This window comes from Glycine soja, chromosome 18 (genome assembly GCF_004193775.1).
Source record: "Glycine soja cultivar W05 chromosome 18, ASM419377v2, whole genome shotgun sequence".
Lineage (NCBI taxonomy): Eukaryota > Viridiplantae > Streptophyta > Magnoliopsida > Fabales > Fabaceae > Glycine > Glycine soja.
Genome location: NC_041019.1, coordinates 47,925,338 through 47,952,371, shown reverse-complemented (window position 1 = coordinate 47,952,371; position 27,034 = coordinate 47,925,338). Strand labels below are relative to the sequence as shown.

At 31.5% G+C, this 27,034-nt stretch overlaps 2 protein-coding genes across 2 annotated transcripts; one reads left to right on the top strand and one right to left on the bottom strand.

Moving 5' to 3' along the window:
• Positions 1 to 363: 363 nt before the first annotated feature.
• On the bottom strand, positions 364 to 948 carry LOC114397350 (uncharacterized mitochondrial protein AtMg00810-like). Its single transcript, XM_028359412.1, has one exon. It carries the CDS (start codon positions 946 to 948, stop codon positions 364 to 366), a length of 585 nt encoding a protein of 194 aa, XP_028215213.1.
• Positions 949 to 17,885: 16,937 nt separating this feature from the next.
• LOC114396639 (calcium-dependent protein kinase 13) lies at positions 17,886 to 25,255 on the top strand. The gene is made up of 7 exons (XM_028358727.1): positions 17,886 to 18,528; positions 22,307 to 22,450; positions 22,636 to 22,788; positions 23,811 to 23,926; positions 24,009 to 24,176; positions 24,470 to 24,700; positions 24,780 to 25,255. Exons 1-7 carry the CDS (start codon positions 17,886 to 17,888, stop codon positions 24,927 to 24,929), a joined length of 1,605 nt encoding a protein of 534 aa, XP_028214528.1. The 3' UTR covers positions 24,930 to 25,255.
• Positions 25,256 to 27,034: the final 1,779 nt, after the last annotated feature.

Sequence of the window (27,034 nt, the reverse complement as noted above, 5' to 3'; positions counted from 1 at the left end):
TAGAAAAGTCTTGAACTCCAAGCATGTCTCTGAATTTGATGAACTTCTCTGTTGCAATTGGTTTGGTGAAGATGTCTGCTAATTGTTCTTCAGTCTTGTAGAACTCCATTTTGATTTCTCCACGTTCCACGAGCTCTCTGATGAAGTGGTATCTAATCTCAATGTGCTTTGTATGGCTGTGGAATACTAGATTCTTAGTCATTGCAATAGCTGACATATTATCACAATGAATAACTGTTGGAGTCTTGGAGTCTTGTTGTACTAGATTCTTAGTCACACTGTGGAATACTATGGAATAGATGACATATTATCACACTGTGGAATACTGGATTCTTAGTCACACGCAGCGCTTGTTGCAACCATTTATTCTGTTTCTGCTGATGATAGAGCAACTGTCGTTTGCTTCTTTGACGCCCATGATATTGCTTTGTTGCTTAGAAGAAACATATATCCACTTGTGCTTTTTCTATCATCTGTGCTTCCTGCCCAGTCCCTATCTGTATAACATGTCAAGTTAAAGTCTCTATTTGTCTTATACAAAATGCCAAAATCCTTTGTGCCTTTGGCATATCTTAGGATTCTCTTGGCTGCTGCAAAGTGTGTTTTCCTTGGGTTACTCATGAATCTAGACACGATGTTAACTGCATGTACGATGTCTGGCCTTGAGTTGGTTAAGTAGATTAGCGAACCGACAAGGCTTCTATAAACTGTTGCATCTACTTTATTTTGCTCATCATCTTTTGAAAGCTTCTCTTTCATCGCCATAGGTGTGGCAAGTGGTTTGCAATCTTGCATGTTGAACTTCTTCAGTAAGTCATCCGCATATTTTTCTTTCGAGATAAATATTTGTCCAAGTCTTTGCTTGACTTGCATGCCGAGAAAATATCTCATGAGTCCAAGATCAGTCATTTCATACTCTTGCATCATAGCCTTTTTGAATTCTTCCATCATCTGTGAGTTAGTGCTGGTGTAGATTAAATCATCTACGTATAGACACAAAATCAAGAAATGATTACCTTGCATCTTCACATATAGTGACGGCTCACTTGGACTTTTGAGGAATCTATGCTCGACGAGGTATTTGTCTATTTTGATGTTCCATGCTCAGGGAGATTGTTTGAAACCATAAAGCGCTTTTTTCAAGCGATATACTTTGTCTTCTTCTCCTTGAACTTTGTATCCTTGTGGTTGCTCCACGTAGACTTCTTCTTCAATCTCTCCATTCAAGAAAGCTGATTTTACATCTAGCTGGTAGACTTGTAGCTTCAGCTGTGCAGTTAAGGCTAGTGCAGTTCTGATTGTTTCCATGCGCACAACGGGAACAAATGTCTCATTGAAATCAACTTCTGGCAGCTGTGAATAGCCTTTAGCGACAAGTTGTGCTTTGTGTTTCTGGATTGTTCCATCCTCATTATATTTAATTTTGTAAACCCATTTCAGACCAATGATCTCCTTGTCTTCTGGTTTTTGCATGAGCTCCCATGTATGATTTTTCTCTATCATTTTGATTTCCTCGTTCATGGCTTTTCTCCAAACTTCTTTTTTCGATGCTTCCTCAAACTTCTGAGGTTCACAGGCAAAAAATCCAACATTTGCGTACTTTGGATTCGGTTGGTGTGGCCTTCCTGATCTTCGAAGTTGTTGTTGTGGGACTTCTTCTACTTCTTCTTGCTGGTGCTATTGGTCATGCTGTGTTGGTGATGGTGGCAGTGTGCACGGGCTTGAATTGGTTACTTCTTGCGTCTCATTGACTTTAGTACTCCATTGTCAGTTTTCTCCTTCGTCAAAAATGACATCTCTTGAAATGATCAACTGCTTTGAATCTGGTTTGAATAATTGGTAACCTTTAGATTGGTCACTATAGCCGACAAAGATGCACTTTTCTCCTTTTTCATCGAGCTTTTCTCGATTCTCCTTTGGAATGTGTGAATAAGCAACACATCCAAAAACTTTAAAATGATCAACTGTTGGTTTTTTGTTGAACCATGCTTTATATGGCGTCATATTTAAGACTGCTTTAGTTGGAGAATGGTTGAGGATGTATACTGTTGTGCTAACAGCTTCTGCCCATAGATTCTTTGGCAAGTTCTTGTGTTGTAGCATCGATCGAGCCATTTCCATAATGGTTCTGTTTTTCCTTTCAGCGACACCATTCTGTTATGGAGTGTGACGAATAGTCAACTCCTTCTTGATGCCATGATCATTGCAAAAATTGATGAATATGTGCCCATTGAATTCTCCCCCGCGATCTGTTCTCAAGATTTTGAGGGAATGCCCACTTTGTTTTTCCACTAGGGTCTTGAACTCCTTGAAGCAAGAGAATGCCTCAGATTTTTGTTGAATGAAGTACACCCACATCATTCGGGTGTAGTCATCAACGAAGAGGAGAAAATATCTTCTTCCACCAAAGCTGGGGGTACTTGATGGTCCCCAGATATCAGCATGCACCAATTGAAGTAGAGCTTTAGTTCTCCAAGATGTTTTTGGAAATGGTAACCTGTGCATCTTGCCATAAATGCAGCCTTCACAAACTTTAAGGTTAGATGAAATAAAAGGAAGTCCAAGCACCATATTTTTTTGTTTTAATAATTTGAGGCCATTAAAGTTTAGATGACCATACCTCAAGTGCCACAGTATGGACTCATCCATATTCTCACATTTCAATGCATTGTTTTGCCCAAATGGCATAAATAGAGGAAATACTTTATTAGGAGCCATTTTGATAGAAATAATTTGGCCCTTTCTTTTATCAATGATATTACATTTATCATCATCAAAGATGACTTTATAATTTTTATGAATAAGTTGACCAACACTTAGAAGATTTTGAGTAAGACCTGGCACATAAAAAACATAATGGATATATTTTTGGCTATCATTTTGATTTTTAACAACAATGGTGCATTTTCCTTCAATTGTTTGAACATTTCCATCACCAAGTGTAACTTTGGATTTTATTGTCTCATCTAGTTGGACAAAGCAACTTTTGTTTTTTGTCATGTGATTTGAACAATCACTATCAACATACCATACATCCCTTGATTCTTGAGAAGATAAAGCGGAGTACAAAGTATGATCAAGGGATTCTTTATTTTCTAGAAAATTTGCTTCTTCTTTTTGTTAGTAAAAACAATCTTTTTCGTAGTGTAGGTGCCTTTTGCACTTTTTGCATTTGTACCGACAATCATTTGTATCATGATTATTTTTCTTGCATAATTTGCAATAGGAGCTTGAAGCATTATTACTCCATTGCTTTCCGCTCCTTTTACCACGATTAGTAAATGCTCCTCCTCTTTTTTGAGGAAATTTATCGTGGTTATTTTTCTTATCTCCATCATTTTTAGAGATATTAATTTTAGATTGGAATGCTTGCTCTAGTGGCTGCTCAAATCTTTTCATTCTAGCTTCATGAGCTTCTAAAGAGCCCATTAATTCTACTAGAGTGAGTTTAGATAAATCTTTTGATTCTTCTATGACAGCCACAATATGATCATATTTTACGGGAAGACTTCTTAATATTTTTAGTATTATTTTCTTGTCTTCAATCGTGTCCCCGTAACTTTTAATTTGATTGAAGATATTAGAGACACGAGAGAAGAAAGATTGTATAGATTCATCTTCCCGCATTATTAATGTATCAAAATCCTTCCACAAAGATTGAAGTTTAATAGAAATTACCTTGTCTGTGCCTTTAAATTCATTTTTTAGAGTCTCCCACGCCTCCTTTGCATTTTTTGCTTGCATGATTCTTGGAACGATCTCTTTACTAACTCCTTGTTGGATGAATAGCAGAGCCTTAACATCATGTTGCTTGTTTTGCTTGTACTCCTTTTGCTTTGCTACTATCCACGTAGCCAATTCTTCTTGGCTTTCTGGGACTGAATAGTCATTCTCTATAACATCCCACAAGTCTTGTGAGATGAATAGAGTTTGCATTTGGATGCTCCAATAATCATATGCTTCCCCATTAAATATGGGAACTAAGGTTTGGTTATAGTTGAAGGTTGGTGGGCTAGGTGATGTAGCAAAGGCCATAGGATCAACACTGCTCTGATACCACTGTTAGGATATGGGACGTGGTTATGCATTTTTTCTATGAAAGGATATGGTAGAAATGTATGGTAGAAATGATGAAAGTAGGAAGAGGATGAATTTTCAAAAAATTGACACCTTAACTTGAATTGTACTTATTAGCTTCTTGACTTACATTACATGGCTTGCTACAACTTATGCCTTTATATAAGTTACATAGGTAATTTCTATACACTTCTATACTACTTAGTCCTAAAGTCTTCTAGACTCATCTATCATCTACCATCCATCTCTATAATATTCTAGGTGCTTCTATAAGATATTTTTCTACATCCATCAAAAAGTTTCTACATACTACAACATCTCCATAGGTGTAGAACTCTCTAAATAATGGACCACCAATTATATATCTACACTTTTTTAGAATCTTCAACAACTTATCTTGGAGGTACTCGTTAAATACCCATTATAATAAAATTACTAAAATGTTCATATTTAAGTAATTTTGTTTGAACCTCTAAAGAGATTGAAGAAGTATTGACCCTTACAAAGTTTTGTTTTTATGAGATCAAAATATTTTAGTTTATTATCTTTTAATTGGACTTATGAGATTGAAGCATGTTTAATTGTTGAATAATTTGAATAAAATCATTTAAAAATAATGTAGAGTAATTGTATAATTATAATTGGTAAACTGTTTTTTTTAAGAAAATGTTAGAATAAATAATAATTATATTTTGAAATTAATTTTTATTTTTAGTAAATATCCATGAATGGTAACAAAATATGTGGATATCTGTTTAATAGGATACCTGTGTAGGTATAAGATGAATATTTATCTAATGGAATGGGTAGTTATTTCTCGTACCCGCCTTGTCACGTTATCATTCTTATTCCTAAGTACGGGTGGTGAAATATATATATATATATATATATATATATATATATATATATATATATATATATATATATATATATATATATATATATATATATATATATATATATTAAGATGTATATTATAATTAGCTTTAAACACATAGTAAAACTAAATCTATTTCGAAAAAAAATTCAAAAATATTATAAATGTTTTATTTGAGTTATTTTATAGAATTAATTAAGTTTAATTTTTTTTCAAAAAAAATTACATCGAATTAAAAGTAATAGATTACTTTTGCAGAAATTGTATTTATTAAATAATGGTTAACATGTAATTGTAAATCATATTTTTTAAAGTTTATTTTATTGTAAATTATAGGAGTATCCGAGAGTGAAGAGACGATCAAGAAGAAAAAAATATAAAAAGAAAAAAGAAGAAAGAGAAAAAATCGAAGAGGATGAAAATGTTAACACGTAATAAAAACATTGTTGACATATGATAATGGAGGACATTTTTTATATATATAATTAATAGATTTTAGTGAATATTCATAAATATTGGATATTAACAAAATATGTGGATATATGCTTAAAAGGGTATCCGTGCGGGTATGAGAATATGAGATTAGTATTTATTTGATGGGACGGGTAGTTATTACTCGTATTCGCCTTATCAGGCTATCATCTCTATTCTTAAATAGTGATATATATATATTAGCTTTAAACCCAAAGTAAAATTAAAACTATTCCCAAAAGAAATATTCAAAAATGTTATAAATATTTTTTTATTAGACAATTGTTAATAATTTTTTAAAATTTATATTTCAACTATCTAAATGTTTTATTTGAGTTATTTTATTGAATTAATTAATTTTTAATTTTTTTTAAAGAAGTTTTAAAGAAATAAAATTTACATCGAATTAAAGTAATAGATTAATTTTTGATGAAATTGTATTTATTAAATAATGGTTAACATGTAATTGTAAACTATATTTCTTTAAGTTTATTTTATTGTAAATTACAGGAGTAGCTGAGAGTGAAGAGATGATGAAGAAGAAAAAATATAAAAAGAAGAAAGAAAGGTGGAAAGAGAAAAAAATGAAGAGGATGAAAATGTTGACACCTGACGAATACACTACTGAGACATTATAACGGACGACATACTTTTTATATATAATTAATAGAATATATAGAAAGTGACATACAACAATATTGAAGTTGGACATGTAAAAAATATGATAGAGTGGAATAAAAATTTTATGAAAAATATTATGTCCTCCATGGGCTTTCCTTTGAGATGGATCAATTTAATAATAAAATGTGTCACCTCTGAATCTTTCTTAGGGCTCATAAATGGTCAACCACACAGTGAATTTAGGCCACATAAAGAACTTAAAAGGAGATCCTTTATCTCTTTATCCATTCATTTTGTGAGCAGAAACCTTTTTAAGTATGATTAACCAAGAGTGGAAAGAAATGATCTCCATGGTATATATATAGAAGTCTGCCCTAGAGTACTTCTTATCTCACATTTGTCAAATGATTAATATTATTTTTATCCAAGTTTAAATTAATTAAGCAAGTCATCTTTCACACTTTTTTTTTTTTTTTGCTTGAAGAGATCCCGTCCAAAGCTAGAAGGCTAACCCTTGAGATATAAAAATCAGGAAAGTGAATTTTATCTTTCTCAATTCAATAAAATATTTTCTATACGCATAATGGGGAAATTAAACCTTTGTTAATATGTTTAAAGAACTCAATTATCTATCAATTATATTAAACCTTATTCGTCTTTCACACATCTTCTAAAGACCAATGTGTGGGCATCAAGGCAAAAAGTTAATCTAGATAAATCAGAGCTAAGTTTTCGCTGACTTATAAAAAAACACACCCAATATATAAGAGTATATATAGTTCAGATGAAAAGCAAATAGAGCCTCTGTGGTATTTATGATATAAGAAATAATATGTTATGTGTATAACAAGTAATGTAATATTGTTATAATTGTTTAAAAATAGAATAATATAAATAAAACGGAAAAACAATATTAATGTTAGCGCGAATCCATGAGAAGCGACAGAGGACAAGAATATTTGTTCATGTTAATTAGCTTTATCTGAATGTGAAATGAAATCAATTCTTCAGTTCCCACGTACCCTCTTTATGATTTCACGAAATATTGTTAAATATTTTCTAAACCCTGAGGATAAGCGTTAACATGCGACATATCTCGATAGAATCTTTCAGACATGCAAAATTGTATATAATATTTGGGCTATTATATAACATACACATCACGTTGATTCACCTTGCTGATAGGGGAAAAAAGTTCATCCACCCCCAACATGAGCACATTTACATGTGAAAACTTTGTGCATGCTATTGGCTGAATGAATACATATATTGAAACTCTGTTTTCTTCTTCCTTTAGTGTGAATTCTACTGACATCAACACCATGGATTAAGCTGTTGGTCATATCATTTTCTAAATGGCATATTCTTTAAATGACACTATCCTTTCAATGAAGTAGGCAGGGACGGATGGAGAGGGGGCACGAGGGGCCGAGGCTCCTTCTCCCTCCACACTTCTTATATATAAGTTAATTAATTTAAAATGTATAAAATTAATTGTTCATGTTATTATTATGATAATTATAATAATGATTAAGGTTAGTTAGTATAAACTATTTAAAATTAGTTGTATTTATCATAGTTTTGCAATTCGAATCGGATCGGCCAATTCAACAAGAATTAGTCATGTGTCGGGTCTAACACTTCCCAAAAATCGATGCGTCTTAAACAATTAAAATCGTTGAACCAATTGAAAATCAGTCAAATTTGATTGATTAACCGATTTCACTTAAAACTGTTTTAAAAAAACAAAAACTTCAAAACGATATGGTTTTGGTTTTGGTTTTAAAATAATATATATTATGACTTATGATATTTTTAAGTGAAATTTACTTTTTATTATATTCATTTTATGCATATTTTATTATTTTTTGTTCAATATTACTAGGATATTATATTAAGAATTAAAAAAAATATTTTATTAAAATTGGTTCAACCCGGGTTGAATTATTTTGACTCTTGAACCCGTGTCTTCACCGGTTTAATGATTAGTTTAATTTTGAGAACATTTGTATTTATTATTATTTCTATATTGGTTACGATGATAACTAAAATAAAATTGTGGAAAATTAATTATGTGTTTATTATTTTTTATGATTGATTATCATTTAAAATAAAAATTAATTTCAATTATGAGTAAAAATCATAAATATATTTTTTAAAAAAATTATTGCTTGTTAAAATTTAAAATTTTAAATAATTACAAAGAAAGAAAGAAAATTTTAGCACCTAATAGGTTTGTGAATCCGTCCTTGGAAGTAGGGACAAGTTAAAGATACACTTGTTCCGGAGTCAAGGAGACATATACCATGTTAGGTAACGATTGATATAAGAAATAATTTCTTATATTTTAAATTTTTTTAAGAAAGATTAATTAAATTACATTAATTATTTTAGGTCTTGTGAAATTATATAAATTTCTTGCAAAAATAATGATATTAACTCCTATTTATTCATTATCTATCTTCTGTGAAATGTTATATGGATACCAGTTTTTTAATATACTAAATTCTTGTTTTTTTATTCGAAACCACCGGAATTAATTATTTCAATTTCTATCCTTATACCCATTATAAATAATGGCTTGCTTTTATTTACTCCCACATTAACTTCTTTAATTTTTTATAAAATACACACTACCACCCTTTATGCATTACACTAACTCTCCTTTATTATTTGAAAAACATTATATTGTGCTCCGGAGATGCCTGGAAATGTTTAAAAAATAGAGAATTTGTGTGATTTCACAAAGGAATGCTTAATGTAATTTATTATAAAATTAATATTTTTTGAAATAAATTAAAATAAATGCTTACTGAGATAATGTTCATACTTAAAATATATATTGAGTTTAATTTATATATGTTGTTAGGGTAAAAAAAATTATATTATCAATCAATCAAAAATCATTTTTAATCGATCAAAATGGTGTTGCCTTATGCTCTTTTAGTAAGAACCAATACAAACGTAAGATTAAATTACTCTTTTTTTTTTATTATGTTATAGGTGTAAAATATCTATTTATTATTATCATAAAAAATTAGACTGATTACTTTTAATAGAATTTTCACTCTCAATTATTTTTTTTCTTTTTGAGACAATGTTTGGATTACATTTGGGCTTTAGATAGTTTTTAATGCAATATTATTCAACATCTCGTGCAACACATTTCATTTTTTATTATTGGGGTTACTTTGCGAGATGACTATCTTGGGCTAGACTTCTAGATACCTCTATACTAAGAAATGGACTTTATATAATTTTTTTTATCTCTACAAAATAATATCATTATAGGCGAAAATTGTTGAATTCATGGTCATAATTATAGCCACTTAGCCAGGAAAGAATTAGAAGCATAAGGTCGGTTCTGGTGGTATTTTTGGTGTCCCAAACGAAATGAAAAAATTATATCCTTTTAATCATTTAAATTTTATCTTTCTTGCATTTTTTTACAAAATCATTAATAATGTGATTATAATCAAGATTTTTAAACAATTATATTCAATATAAATCAAAACGAGTTTATTTAATCTTGAGTCATAGTTTCAAATAGGATTTTAACTATTTCAAATTTAATAATTTAGCTTCTTTTAGTATATGCAATGATTCATTGTTAAAGTTTGAGTCATAACTATTGTAAATTTTGGTTCAAGAACTTTGTTTACGTGAATTATGTTAAAGCTAAAAAAAATGGAAGAAAATTTGTCATATTTTTTCTTTTACATTCAACATTATATCTAAATTGTCGATTTTTTCTTTAAAATTGTGAATAAATTTTATTGATAAGTGAAAGCGTCACTATTAATTAACTAATAATATGTATTATTTCTCCAAAAGAAATTTATTGGAAAATATTTTATTTTTATGATAATTTTAAAATCATATAAAAAACTTCTTTAATATTCATATAAATTATATAAAAAAAATTGGTGTTACTCTAAAAATGGGACCGCGCCCTCAGGGCCACCACTGGAAGGAAACATACATAAAGCTACACTTGGTTTATTGGGCTTGAAATCACATTACTAATATAACATGTTTGGATTTACGTTCGAGATCTACCTTAAATCATGAAGATGATGCATAGTGTAACAAAGTTAATACATGTGTGTGTAAAAGTATTAAACGTAAATCCAAACATACTGAAATTCATAATCCTTAAAATTGTGGATAATTAGAAAATTTGATTTCCTCAATTGCATTATGAAAACATGCTATTCATTTTATAAGGTTTTGATTTAATTAGGAGAGATTGAGTCATATATTTTTATTTAGTATATAAAATAGGACAGATGGCCTTTTTTATTTACTTTTTTATGCAGAGGACAATGGGTCTTTAATATACTGGATTGAGTATCATATTTTTTAGAAATAATTCTATAAGGCATGAATAAATGGGTAATGCGGTTTTAACAAGAAGTTTTATGGTGCGAGGTTTTTCAGCCGCGCTGTAATCCTTTTTCCTCATATTGAATTTGGTAATGTATTTTAAGTAGATGAACCATGTTAATTCTTTGACTTGTTTTTCTTTTCATTCTATCATTTTACCAAAATTGATAAATTCAATATCTTGTTTCACAACATTGATTTATGTCTTTCTTTTTAAGTTAAAGGAATATAACTAATGATATTCTCGCATTACTTTCATTCTGCAGGAAGATAATTATCATTGTTTAGAAGTCAAGTTACCACAATGCAAGTAACTTACACAATGATGGCATTACTACAGTTGTGGAGAGAAATACAGGAAATTCTAATACCCGTACATAATTATAATTATCGATGAATATAGCTTCTTACTTTTACTATTAGGGTCAACCGGTCAAGGGCACAGTTTTATGATCTCTGTTTATAATTAAGCATAAAGTAGGGTATACATGTGTTTCTGTACCACTCTCTACACGTTAAAAACGAAACATCTATATAACTTGGACTTGCACCTAACAAACTACATGAAATATTTATTGAGAGACAAAGTACTTTAAAAAAGATTATCTCCAAAAAAAAAACGATACATGCGAAAAACAACAAAAATACTGTGAAATGTAGTTCTTGACAATGTATATTCTATAGTGATGTTAAAGTAGTTTGATTAAGCTTATTTCTCTCTTACAAAATTAAGATTCGGTTTTGATTTAAAACAAGCTTGTTGATAAGCAATATGCAATCTCAGCATATAAATTCTTCTTGAACTAGTAAATTATATTTTCTTGCCTAAACCTGGTGAATCTCTTTTTAATCTAAATATTTTAGTACATACAAAAAGTGATTTTATTTCAGTTTAACACGTGTTCATTCATTTGGATGGGCTGAAAACTTTTTTTGATATAAATGGAAAGGGAAAAATATTCTAGATATTGTTTTCATAATAACTCAACATGAAATCCTCCTATATACAACCATTGAACCAATGGTGTGGTTTTTGGTGTGCAAGATAAGCAAAGGGGAGACTAGCTAATCTATCAAGAAATAGACACCAAACTTAACCTCCTAAAGAAAATAAAATAAAATAGGACTTATCAGTTAGGAGAAGAAAACCCATTTAATTTCCACAAGAGGATCAGGTCATGTTGCACAAAGAAGAATCATGGATGCCCCCAAATTTAGCAAGATGATCAGCACGTACCGAATGGCCTAACAAAACACATGTGACAAATCACTAATGATTTTGGTTTGGCTAAAAAGGTGCTAAAGTACTAAACTAGTAAACAACAAAGAAAACTAGGACAATTTAAAAATTTGAATGAAAAGCTGAAATGTTGCTAAAAAGTTGGCTGCTCCTGATATTTCTGACCTCCCAATCAACCTCTCTTACTCATTTTGCCTTCTTTCCCAATTCAAAATTTGTCTACTTGTTTGTATACTACACTCATGTGTCATGTCTGTTTATAGAGACAACACTCTCGAATGGAAAGTTCTACATATATGAAATGTCAAGCTTCAATTGTCAAGGTTCTAAATATGAAATGTCAAGCTTGAAACGACAAGGTTCTAAATATGATGAAATAATTGCAAGTTTTACAAAATGCACTTTTAGTTTTTGGAAGCAAAAATTCCCTTACTTGACTTGTTTTCTAAATGTTCTAACATGCTATATATAAGGCCTGCTACTAGCTAGCTTCCTATCTTGATTGCCAAACTGATTTCTTAATATTTATTTATCATTCCATTCATGTGATGACATTGATTAAATTAATTATAAGGTTTGTTTGAGTACTTAATATAGAGCATCAAATCTGAACAAGATTTTGTCTATGTGACCTTCTTGTGTCTATGTTTGTCGTCTACCATATAGTTATTTGGCGATTTCTGTCTTTGTTCTCTGCTTCCAATGAGAAGATAATCAATACAAAATGAGGCATAATAACTCTTGTTCCCCAATTAATGGACCCAATAATATATAATAAGTCTTGGTCACAAAATGAAAGGTTGGGGTGACTCATAATTAATATGGTACCTTTTTTTTCTTCAGGGTGTGATCGAAGGCTTAGCAACAACAATTATGTGCAGCTTCTAAAACAAGCACCCCCAACAATGCAAGCAACTTCAGAAGTAGAATGGGAAAAACTGGTTGGTAGAGATGCCCCATGAGACCCGCACTCACTTGGTCTTTGACACAAACAAACACAGAAAGAAGACAGACAAGAAGGTCCCTTTGGTTTCATATGTTTGTACATTAAAGAGACAGCACATGGCATATTCTCTTAATTTTTCACTCTCTCTCTCTCTCTTCTTTTTGTTTCTGAATTTTGCACTCTAATCCCATCACTTAACATAATTTTTTTTATTTTATCAAGAGTTTAACTTAATTGATTAAGCATGATACATGAGTTATTATAAATCTTCTTATACTATCTTTGATTCCATAAATAAAAAATAAAAAACTTAATCTTGATACCCTTCAACTTATAGTTAATCATAATTCTGGTCTCAATTTTCTTAGATCTTTTTTATGATTGGATTTGTGTTACTAGAATGTATATAGGTGTTAGAATTTTTGGCTGTATTCCCCATTTTCTGCAGCTTCCGTTGTTACCAGGCTGTTCAACTGTTTTATTTTCTTGCTAGTTCCTTTCTGTTTGTTTTGTGGCCTTTAACTAGGACTTTGAACTATAAAAAAAATATAGATTTAACACATAATTGGTTTCTATATATCTATATCTATTAATAAAACAAGATTTTCTTGAACACATGTCAACACCTCATTAAAAAAATTTCCTCCGAAACTTCTCTCTCTTTCGCTCTTTTTTTTTTTATCTTTCCTCTCTCTTCCTTTTTACTTTTTTTTTTATCTTTTTTTCTTTCATATCTATAATTTTAATTATAAAACAAAAAATCTTTATCATTCTATTAGCAAAAAATTCTCTAATACTATTACTATTATTATTAAGAATAAAATATTATTATTTATTTATTTTATTAAATATTTTTTAATGTAATACTATATTTAAGTTATCATGTTCATTTTTTTTTCTAACAAGTAGTTATCATGTTATAGTTTATATTATATTAAAAATACTATAAAATTAAAATATGTAAAAAAATTATTTTTATCTATTATATATTATTATATAAAACAAAAAATCCTTATCATTTTATTAACAACAAATCTCTAATAATAATAATAATAATAATAATAATAATAATAATAATAATAATAATAATAGTAATAATAATAATAATAAGATATTATATATTATTTATGTACTTTATTAAATATTTCTTTTTCTGTAATACTATATTTTAAGTTATAATGTTCATATTTTTTTCTGGTGAGCAGTGATCATGTTAGTATTTAAAAGATAGTTTATATTACATTAAAAATACTATAAAATTAAAAAAAATATTATTTTTATATATTATATATTATTATATTAAACAAAAATAGAAAATTTTGGTCTTTTATAATACACATGTCACAATTTAATAAAAAAATTACTGCTCAATTTTTTTTTATTTCCTGTCTAACTTTTTTTCATTTGCATTTCTTACATATATATATATATATATATATATATATATATATATATATATAAATAGATTAATAAAATATTAATTCATATTATTTAAAAAATAAAAAATTTGAATATAATTCATAAATAATAGCATGCAATATTATAATAATATGATAAATTATAAATACATTTTACATATGTAAGAATAATGAAAGAGAGGGGAAAAGTGAAAAGGAGTTGGCAGGAGTTGTCTTTTTTTTAAGAAAATAGAAGAGAATATATATATATATATATATATATATATATATATATATAATTTTATCCTTCTTAAGATACATGTAACTCTCTTCTAATTTTTTCGTTCCAGGACTTTTCTTTCTATCTTTTCTCTCTCTCGCTCTCTATTTTTTAAATCCTTTTCCCTCTTTCATATTTATACTTATGTCAATTTCTTAAAACTATATTGTTATAAAGTAATAGTCATTTTTAGTTGAAGAATGGACACCAAACGGATATATCTGACCTCGAATGATAACATTTTTTCTTTAAAAATTTATAAAAACCATATATTATAAATTTAAATAATTTTATAAATAAATATTTTGTTGATTAATATTTATATTATAAAGTTTACATTTTTAAACTAAAAATTATTTTAAATATAATTTAAAATATCTATAAATATATTATTTTAAAGTAATAGTTATTTTTAATGGTTAAGAATCAGAATAAAATAAATATATCTGACCCTAAACAGGAGACAAGGTGGGTACGAATTAATTATAAATTAATTAGCTAAACTTATTTTTACTTTAATATTTTATAAACTGGTTTTTAAAAAGATATTGTATAAAATAAATTTAAATTATTTTATAAATATATTCTTATTAATATTTATATTATAAAGTTGAGATTTTTATACTAAAAATTATTTTAAATTTAATTTAAAATATCTACAAATATATTGTTGTAAAGCAATAACAATTTTTACTGGACAAGAATGAGAACATAAGAAATATATCTAATTTTGAATAGGGATAGGGTGAATAAATTTTTTTATCTTTCATAAAGATCAAAGGATGAAAATGGAGACGGTGTGGACAAGAAAGACATATACATCATTTTGTCAAACCTCATAGTCATACCTATTCATAATTATCACTTATATATTTTTTCTATTAAATGATTATATGTTTAAATTAACTTCTACTCTTTTAATTATTTTATTGTTTGGTTTTAAGTTTATTAAGTGGGGATGGGAATGGAAATGACATGAAAGTCAGAGTCTTTCATCGTTGTCATATTTATTCACCATCTTTACTTATATCTTTTTTATTTAAAAATAATTACATATTTTGATAAGATTAAAATATTATGTAGTCTTTTAAGCATTTTATTTTTTGGTTTTAATTTTATTTTCTAAATTTAAAAAAATTATTATGGATCAATGGAGTAAAAGAAAACATGTTTTTTTAATATACAAATTTGCACCCCGAAAGATTTTCATCTTATTATTTTGTTTTTACTGACAAAAAAAATATAATTTATCACCTATAAAATATAATTTATCACCTATAAACAATATATACATCCCATAAATATTAATTCTTTAATAATAATAACCTTAATAAATTAATATGTATTATATTATTTATATTTATCACCTATAAAATATGAAAAAAGCCGGTTGAGTTATCCGAGCGGAAGCATGAGTATCGTGTCAGCTATAAATGATTTTTATATGATCATTTTATAACAACTTATTATTTATGACAAATTTATTTATTTACATAGTAATTATCTTAAAAATCATATTATTATATATTTTTGGTAATTGACAGTACAACTTTTTTACAAAATACATAAAAGTTACTCCTAACAAATAATTATCCATTTTTGCCACTTTTAAACGGTTGTTTTGAAGGAATAAATATTCCCTAAGCATGCAATAATTTCAAATGAGAATCAAATTTGATGTATTTCTAAATAGCTACATATTTGGTAGGGTATAAAATTGGTAAAATACAATTTTCTTTTTTAGATTTATGATACCTAACTGGTGTGAATTGGACCCAGGTGAGATTTCCGATGTTCATTTACTTTGTTTTATAAATGCAGACAAGTTTGTGTGACTTTGTAATTTTTTTTAAGAGATGCTTCAAGTACTTAGGACAGTAAACCATCTTTATTTTAGGGACGTGTGCACATGTTCATTAAAGTAAAAAAAAAACGCAAATTTTAAAATGCTAGAATGTTGTTTGCATGGTCACATTCTCAATAGTCAATAAACATGTCTGTTGTTAAATTGAAGGAATTCCTTTAATTTAAGTTCATCAAACATTTTTTATTTGATAAAACATAATCTCAATTATTGATTTTTGTCGTATAACCAGATTTTTTCATGCCCACTAATTATTTATTTGTAAACTACTATATAGTACGCATGTTTACCAAATATAACAGCAGGTAGGATCAAGTCAAGTAACATTTATGAAGAAATAAATAGCCAAACAGATGTGGTCACAAACAAATGTGAAAAAACCTGAACACAAAAGAACTATAAATGATATTTCAAGATGGCCTAGTAGGTTGATCAAAATTTACCATACAGTTAAAAATGACTCTTGGATATCTGGTAAATACAATGCACTATGCAGAGACACTTAGGGTTGGACAATTCAATTTTTTTTAAAGTTTTATTTATTTTTTCCTAATATTACAAGCAGGGAATATCTGAATGTTCCAAAAGATTTTCTTATACGAAAATGAATACAAATGACGTGGCATGAATTTGACATAAGAAAGTATGAAAGGTGGAAGTTGAAATACGAAAGTGGATTCTACTGAGATGTAACCGTTATGATATACTACTAATTAATAATTAATACTACCATTTATGTCTTGACATATATCCTCAAAATCCTTCGGGTGATACAGAATTACTGTCTCTATCAGTTGTTTTATTTAGTAGTACTACTAGTAATCTCTTTTGCATTATATGGTATGACACAATTATTAAATGAATTTAATGATTATGGATTAACAGTAAAAAAATTATATAATTATTATTAATAATAACTTTTAAAATAATTATTATCAAAATCCATAAATTTATTATGTATGATATGATACTGTGATAAAATGACCATGTAAAGCTCCTTTAAATTGGTCGTTTAACTTATTTTTCTCTTATTAAATAATTTACATTTTTTCAAGGATATTATTTACATTTTTTAATCACTGAAATTAAGACTTTTGGCACTTTATTTTTGTCAACTGTAAGATTATTTTTTGATAGAAAACAAATAATTATATCCTTTAAATTAAATTTATTAAATAAATATCATAATCTCAAAAAATTATCTACGCTCCAAATTCCAATTGGAGGATAGTGCGTGTTTAAGAAAAATACGATATAGTATAACTTTTGTAGTTGTATTTATTATATTTAACTTTTGCATTCATAAAAAAAAAATGTACTGTAATTTTTTAGGAGCCAGGCTTAATTGCTGACCTCAACATTTATTTATTTATTAAGTAAAGCTTCCTTGAAAACCAAAAAAGAACGAATTTTATAAATGTAAATGCCGAATACACGAGTTTCCTGGCTCCTAGAAAACCGCATCCCCAGCCGTTACCGTACACCCTCCCACACCCACCTTACCCCCTCACTCTCTCTACTCACTCATTTCCACTATTTCTCACCCTTCTCCTTCTTCATTCTTCACCACCACCTTCAATCTCACCCTATTTTTTCCCCTCAAAACGACACTGTTTATTCACTACTTCTTAGGGTTAGGGTTAGGTTTCCGCATTATGATGTGAAACCCTAGCACGCCTAGAGCCTCTTTGTATAAAACCTCTCCTCCGCCGCGATCTCCTCTCCCATGGGCAACTGCTGTAGATCCCCGGCCGCCGTAGCCCGCGAGGACGTGAAATCGAGCTTCTCCAACGCCGACCACGGAAAGCGCGGCGGCGGAGGCGGCTCCGCCGCCTCCGCCGCGAAGCAGAAGGCGCCGATCACGGTCCTCGCCGGCGTGCCGAAGGAGAACATCGAGGACCGGTACCTGGTGGACCGCGAGCTCGGGCGCGGCGAGTTCGGCGTGACGTACCTCTGCATCGACCGCGACACGCGCGAGCTGCTCGCGTGCAAGAGCATCTCCAAGAGGAAGCTCCGGACCGCCGTCGACGTCGAGGACGTGCGCCGCGAGGTTGCCATCATGCGCCACCTGCCGGACAGCCCGAGCATCGTGTCGCTCCGCGAGGCATGCGAGGACGACAATGCCGTCCACCTCGTCATGGAGCTCTGCGAGGGCGGCGAGCTCTTCGACCGGATCGTCGCCCGCGGGCACTACACCGAGCGCGCCGCCGCGGCAGTCACGCGGACGATCGTCGAGGTCGTGCAGCTCTGCCACAAGCACGGGGTCATCCACCGAGACCTCAAGCCGGAGAACTTCTTGTTCGCGAACAAGAAGGAGAATTCGCCGCTCAAGGCTATTGACTTTGGCCTCTCCATATTCTTCAAGCCAGGTACGGTGAATTTGGATTCGGTTTAGTGCATTGTGTGGATTTGGTTTGGAGTTTGGAGGTGTGGCTTGTGTGCTGTTTATTGATGGATTTCTACTTGATTGATGAGATTTTGTTGTTTGGAAGACTCAAGGAAAATAAGAAGGGAAAAATTAATTAAGCTTCTCTGATAATTCCAACTTATGCGTCTCAGCAATGGGAGAATTTCTAAAAAAAAGTTGCATAAGTCGATTTTAACTTGTGGAAACAACTCAATTCATTTTACTTTCTTGTTTTCTTCTTCTGTTATAAGTCAGAAGTTTAACCAAACAGGGTTCTAGTCTAGCTTACTTGAAGTTAGTACAGTTAGGTTTTCTGCTATCTACTCTACATTCCGCGTCTGCAACATAAAAGGAGAAGAGGGTTATTTTGTTAGTATGCTCACCATGAGACTTAAATTTTGTTGCGATTTTAAAATGTTTAAGCTATGAACGGCATTTGTGTTAATGAGGGTGCCTGGTTGTTTACGGTTGCTCTTACCGTGGTTGCATTCACTTTACATTGCAATTTTGATTGAAGGATGAGAGGGTACATAACACTAGAACGAACGAGAGGTTACTCTGTTGTATGAGGTTGAAAAATTGAGGTCTGAACTTTGTTTTGGGTTTGTTCACTTGTTGTGATAGTGATAGATCAGCAAATGCTAAGTTTGGCAGTTGCTTTCTTTTTTTGTTACATTAGATTAGACTATATTAGTCTAGTGTGTCAATCCTTTTCCCTTCCCACTAAACCCTATTGCCAAATGTGGCATGAAGTGTAGACTTTATTGCAACTGTACTAGGGGTAATCACATGTAGTTTGGATCAGCAATAATCACTTTAGCGTTAATGCGGTATTTTCCTGCAGCTGTTGTATGGTTCTGTACAAACAACAGGTAGTGTTTTTGGTTCTGTTTTGCTGGTTATTGTTGAAATATATCAAGGTTATTGGTAGTGGGCTTGTACTAGGAGGACTGGTACTTAACCTAATTAGTAGCTTATAGGAGAATTAGGCTATTGTATTAGGGTAACTCATTACATCCTATCAATGAGCCTCCTCAGTTTTATTAGTTAGCCTTCACCATTCTCTCTCTTTTCCTTTATCTCTACATGGCATTAGAGCAGAGTATCATTCTCTATAAGGTGGTCATCTTTCTCTTGTGTTGAGTTCATCAAACTTGGTCGTATTTGTACATTCTCACATCTGTTTCCAAGTCAGAATCTTTTCCCAAAGAGGCTATTGGCTTAATCTGTTCGGATATCAAAGTAGAGTCACTTCTGGTGACTTTCTTCTGCTGGAACAATTGACAAAGGTGGAGCACAACATGCCATCACTGGAGCATGGTGATTCACATCTGCCTCTGGTGTTTTCTAGATTCATTGATAATTGATGGTTCTCACAGTGACCTCTGGGTAAGATCTTAGCATACCCTGTGCAAGATAGTTGGTTTTCTGTTGACTGGAAGACTTCCGGTAGGGTATTGTTGTGATGTGGTAGTGTTAATATCCCAAAACCTGTGCGTATGTCTGAATTCTGGACTGTGTGTACTTTTGTACATAATTTTGTGGTGTCTGTGTGTGTGTGGTGGGTGGATGGAGCTTCCATGATGGGGGTGTGACTAGGACTGGTGACTGGCCTGGTGTAAGTGCTGGATATGATGATGGCAATTGGCTGGAGCTGTGGCAAGTTTTTTGGCTATATTAATTTCAGATTCATTTTTTCTTATTAGTGCCAAGTGGTGTTTAAGAAGGAAACTTGTCATTGCTGACTGCATTTGGGTGGCCAGTGGTACCAATTTTGGCTGTGCTCTTCCTGTTCTCTGCCTCTAGTCTTGAGATATTTAGGTCTTGTTAGGGTGTTGTGACAAGCAATGTTTAAGAAGGAAACTTGTCATTGCTGACTGCATTTGGATGGCCAGTGCTGCCAATTTTGGCTGTGCAAGAGTGGCAAGACCTGGGGACCTAGTGGCTTGTTCTGCCTATATTTGGTCTGGGTTTGCTATATTTTCTTGGTGAACTGCTGTTCTGGCCCTTTTTAGAATGTTTGGCTGTTCTTTCTTTATTTGGTTTTTTCAACTATTTGGTTTTTCTTCCACATTAGCTTAGCCTGTTTGGTGGAGTAATTATGGGCGATCTAGCTTGTTAAGGGTTTGTAGTTTGAACTTTGAAGACTTTGTAACTTATTAAAGGTAACCCCCCCCTCTTGTGCTTTTGGGTGGTGTGGTACCTGACACACTATTTTGGAGATCTATTGGGAGAGGTGTACTGGTTTCCTATTTTTATTATGGACTGGCTGCTGTTCTTTTCTTCTTTTTTATTTTTTATCGGTAAATGTTAATTGCTAGAATGTTAGTTTTGTTAGCAGAGGAGATTGAGCCCACGACCTTATATCTCCTGGCTGTTGTTCTTTGTTTCTAGTTTATGTGTTGTTACTTGTATCAAGCTTGATGCTTAGTAAGAAATAGCTTGAGGGAAGTGCTTGAGCTTGTGCTAGTCAGACTGGTGCTTGACCTAATTAGTTGTATAAGTAGAACATTAGGTTATCGTTTTAATGTAACACATTACATCCTACTCCTATTAATAATATTCAATGTTATTATAGTTATCCTTTTGCCTCTTGCCTTCTCTCTTTCCCTAACCATAAACCTGTAATTCTTAATGGTTATAATTGAAAAAAGGCATGTAATACTAAATCCATTTGGCACATTTGTCTCATATTCTACATTTACTGTTTGTCAGTCTTTAAGAAACATTTTGTTTAGGTATTTAAGGATGCTGCTAATTGGATACAAAGTACAGGATCATGTTGCAGTTCAGTTTCTAAGGGGGTGTTTGATTTGCTTTCTTCTTTTAATTTTTCATTATAAATTACAATAAGACCAATTTATGTTCATTCTGATTCTCATTTTCAATATTTTAGAAGGAAATGCTGAAACAACTTGGGTTGTTTGGTTTCAATTCTTAAAAATAAAAGAAAATTTATTTGGCCAATTGCCTTTTTATTATCAGTTCTTAAAACTATTCTCAATACCTCAGTCTTAATAAATTAAGAGGAAGCAAATGCTTTGTTTGGTAAAGTGCAGTTTAATAATTGCTGAATGGAAAATAAAAAAATTGTGATGAAATACATACATTGGTATTAACAAATTATTAAAATATCAACAATTGATTTTCCAATAAATGGTTATAACTCTGTTTTGTACTTTGAAGTGTACCCCTTGACTTTAGAGGAGCCAAATCGTTTTTCTTGATAAAGGGATTAAAATCTGTTACCTAAACACATTTTTTTCAGCATTTTTGTTTTAAAAATTGCTTCAAAGTTATACAAACAATTTTTGAAAACAAAAGAATAAAATTGAACCTAACTGCACTATTGTTTTAATGTTTTCACCATTTCCTTGGTTCCTTCACAAAAGATTGAAAACAGGAAACAAAAATGAAACCAAGGTGGCATCTTTGTTACTGTAATGGGGACGTATTAATTGAAAATGAAAACAAAAAAAAAAAAAAACAAACAAACTGAATGCCCTTGAATGTTGGCTTACTTTCTTAGGTAACACACAGCTTGTCTGCTGACCCCAGCACTATAGAGTATAGACATTGATCTTAGGTTGAGTATACACCATCCGTTGTTGACAGTTTTCCATCGAATGGAACATTTTATTGCTGTCTACTCATGTTTCAACATTATATTTCAATCTTTTTCATTGCTTACAGTATCTGACATTTTTTCCATGTGTTGTGGGTAATATAAAAATTTCTAGGTGAGAGGTTCTCAGAAATTGTTGGAAGTCCATATTATATGGCTCCGGAAGTGCTCAAGCGGAATTATGGACCCGAAATAGATATATGGAGTGCAGGAGTAATTCTCTACATCTTATTGTGTGGTGTTCCTCCATTTTGGGCTGGTAATTGCATTCATAAATCATTATATTCTTACTAATGCTTTATGACAAGGTTTTAATCTGCCAAGTTTTCTTTTCCTTTTGTTCATGTATATCATGAGCTTTGTGCTTATGAGCTTGGGTCTTATTATTTCATCAGCTCATAGGAAGTCTTTTTATTTTCTTACCTTGATGTTGATTCTATGCAGAATCTGAGCAAGGAGTTGCACAGGCCATTCTTCGAGGACTTATAGATTTTAAAAGGGAACCATGGCCCAGTATTTCTGAAAGTGCTAAAAGCCTTGTTAGGCAAATGTTAGAACCAGACCCCAAGCTTCGATTAACTGCCAAACAAGTGCTTGGTATGTTTATCTCCTTCCTTGTTCATTTCATATACTCTAAAGAAGATTTTTGAAATCTCAATAAAAATACTGAAAACTAGCTCCTTTTGGGTTTTAAATTTTTAATAATTGAACTATCTTCTTTACTTGGTGGGTTTAATGTTTTACAATTTTCTCTGTATTTTATTTTTTAAATCCCTAAAACCCTCTGTCCGTTGTAACTTCCATTTCTCAAATTTAAAATTTTAAAACTGAAATGAAGTTGATCTGTTGATGTTTGAAGGAGATAAGGCAAGGCAGTAGGATTATGTGTGGACATATTCTAACAAGTAGTTCTTAGTGGCTTTAATTAAATTATTAGACTATATGAAAATATCTTATCATATCTTGGAAAATCTTAAATTATCCTCTATGTTTAGTTATCACATTTCTTTATCATGATTTATTTCTCTATTTAGCTTGTATTATGATTAGTATAAATAATAGTGTTCTATGTTTAATCGATATATCAGGAACATCCTATCACATTGTAATACATCTGAGTTAATATCAATTGGGTGTTTTATTCTCTTTCATCTCTCTTCCTTCCTCTATACCTAAATTCTCATTATTTCAACATGGTATTAGATTTGTACCATCCTTCATGAACTGTCCTGTCACAAGTCACTCTGGCATTTTTGCTCCCTTCTACTATGTTGTTCCTTCCAGCAAGTTCGGTCCTCATCTGGCTGTATTTTTTCACTTGTCCTGCCTCCTTCTCTGTCTTGGCCTCTGCGCACAATTTACTGATGTGTTTCAGACAGTTCTTTGGCTGTCTTGTCTTCCATCTGGCAATCCTTGATCGTGATTTTTATTCTTCCCATCTCCTTCATTGGCTTGTTCTACCGTCACGACATATCTACCATATTAGTTAATATCAATTCAATTTTTGTCTTTTATATCTAAAAAAAAAGATATAAACATTATTGTTGTAGTTATGTTGATGACTTGTCATAGCACATCTTGTTTTAATTCAAGGTTCATCTTGTTTTCTTGTATTCCAGAGCATCCCTGGATTCAAAATGCTAAGAAGGCTCCTAATGTTCCACTTGGAGATGTTGTCAAGTCAAGGCTTAAGCAATTTTCAATGATGAACAGATTCAAAAGAAAAGCCCTTAGGGTTAGTTCACTGCATCTCTGGTAATATCTTAAGCCATTTCTTTTACAGTATGTCAGAGCTAAGATTTTACATTTGTAAACAGGTCATTGCTGATTTCTTATCCAATGAAGAAGTTGAAGACATCAAAGATATGTTCAAGAAGATGGATAATGATAATGATGGCATTGTTTCCATTGAAGAACTAAAAGCTGGATTTCGAAACTTTGGGTCTCAACTGGCTGAGTCTGAAGTTCAGTTGCTTATTGAAGCTGTGAGTATGGTTAACTTTCCCTTGTTCCTCTAAATTATTGCGATTAAAATCTAGAGTTGCTAGTGCAACATTTCATGCTGCATCATAAATTGGCTGACAAAAATTGATATCTGTTTATGAACACACAAATGTGAATTGAAATGCATGGTTTTTTCCTCATATTGATGATTTTTCTTTTCCTTTCTTATACCCGTTTTTCATGTTTTAAACCATTGTTTGAACGGTACAAAGTAAAATATTTTAGCTTGAAATGGTTCTTCTTTTGTCTTTTAATCATTGCATGTTGACAACAGGTAGATACTAATGGTAAGGGAACACTAGACTACGGAGAATTTGTTGCTGTTTCCCTTCATTTAAAAAGGATGGCTAATGACGATCATCTTCACAAGGCCTTCTCCTATTTTGACAAAGATGGGAATGGATATATTGAACCAGATGAGCTACGGAATGCTTTGATGGAAGATGGAGCAGAGGACTGTACAGATGTAGCAAATGATATTTTCCTAGAAGTAGACACGGACAAGGTGGATATTTGAGAGATTTCTCTTTACATATAGGCTTGATTAGGGGATCTTACCATATAAAATTCTTGAACACTTGCAGGATGGACGTATCAGCTATGATGAATTTGTTGCTATGATGAAAACTGGAACGGATTGGAGAAAAGCATCAAGGCATTACTCGCGTGGAAGATTCAACAGCTTGAGCTTAAAGTTGATGAAAGACGGTTCTTTAAACTTAGGAAATGAGTAGTTGTCTAAGTGTTTGCCTATATTCAATCTGTCTTTCCAAATAGTGTAATATTCCTCCTACAATGTGGACTTGGCTTCTTTGTGATAATTATTTGGTTCCACTTTAGATGGGTTCCTTTCCACTTGGTGCTGTGCGAGTCACGAAGGATTGGGTACGCCAATTATGCATGCGGTTTGTTACTTGTGTAAAACATGGTGCCTTGGAGCCAATGGTGTGACATGTATGATGATGATTCCACTCGTTTTAACCACTCCTGCCTTCTCTTCTGGTTTGACAATGTTGAAATCAAAACTGTTTAGTGCAGTCAGAATATGTTTATCAAAGTGTGAATATCTTGTAGATCGTATTCTGCACTCAATTATGGTCATTCTATCCTACTGGGCAATGGCCAAAAACCGGTTGTTTCCTCCAAGGTATACTCTGGGATGCTGAAAACTGTTTAGTATTTGTTTGTCTCATAGCATGAGCCTGTAAGATATGCTGATTCTGGCAGTGCATGAGGTTGTTTTTGTGGGTGCACTGAGTGCGTCGGCAACTTACATGACTGAGTGCTAGGAAGTACAAGTGGCAGGTTATTGACTTGCAATGTGAGTGCAACTGCAACTACGTAGGACTAGGAAGGTTATTAAAAAATTTAAAGAAAAATGGTGGAAAGCATGTTTTACAAATGCAATACTTCGTTGTGTCATATTGATGGGTTAGTGATTTAGGCTATCCTTGATTAGGAGGGGCTAGCTAGAACTGGCTTATCTAAAGATTTGAGTCGTGGACCTATGAATCTTCAGGATTTTGATCCATGGAAACGATATGATGTAATGGCCATCTTTCCGTCTTACGTAATTTTTTCAGTAAATGCTTACGGAAAAAATATAATGAATTAAAAAAGTAATATAATTTTTTTTATGAATTAATGTTATTTATGTACCTAACATTTTGTAAACTTGATTCATTTAGCTTCGTAAGGGCTACAAGTTTATATTAATTTATCAGTGAATTTTAATTTGTTTTATTTGTTGATTTTATTTTCTATAAGTCGTTCTGGTAAATTTATCTAAACTCTGCTGATATGTTAATAGTCAAGAATGCCATCATAAACATAATTTTTGTTTTATTCATTGAACTTTGGAAAGTGACATTCTTCTATGTTAGCTTAAGTTTTATTCATTGAGTCTTGTGATGTTGTAATCTCTGAATTCTACACCGTGAACATTATCCAGGACGAGAGACCATGAGGTAGTCAATGGTATGTAGTTGTCAAACCTTCCTATAGGAGAAGGTTCGGTGTCACCTTGGCACAAGGCTTCTCTCCCCTAGAGGATCATGCATTTCCTTGTTTTATGAGGCGACTTTTGGGTTGGAATGCCATTAGCTAAATGTTCTTCACAAGCCTACACGAATGGAATTAACATATTGTTGATCTTCAAGAATGTATGGTCCTTATTTTGGGTGATTATTTCTTATATATCGCATTCTCTCCTGTTTATATGTGCTGTGTTTGTGATAATAGAATGATACATAATCATTTCGTTTCCCCTATTCCAACTAGCGATTACTTAATTTTTTGGGTTTTGCTATTATGCATCATGGGTGTATGGTGCATGCTAGTTGTTGGGCCTGCTTGATCATTGAGATTATGTGAATTAGCCTATTTGGAAAGGGCCTTTTCTTCTTACAGCCTGTAAAAATCATCTTGCATCCCATTATTTAAAATTTGTACGATTCCCAAAATACCTCACATTGTTTATTCCAGAACATGTTTCATAATTTTTTAATGTATTATGAAATAGGCATTGCAAAACTATGACAGTTGAGTTACAAAATAGGTGTTATAGAAGAACTACACCCATCTGTGTAAGGTGTTGTGAAATACCTTCTCCATAATCATTTTGAATGTATTCCAGATTATGTTTTTCAGAACAGGAGAAAAAAATGTTTTGACTATTTTGGATTATGTATTATGTTATGAAGGTAACATTCACCTTAATCCTTATGTCATTGTTACTTATTCCACGCAATATTGACTTGGGGGTAATTATTACAAAAGTTGCGTTGACTTCCCTTATTTATCCCGAATTACAAAAGTCTTTATGGGTATCACCATTAGA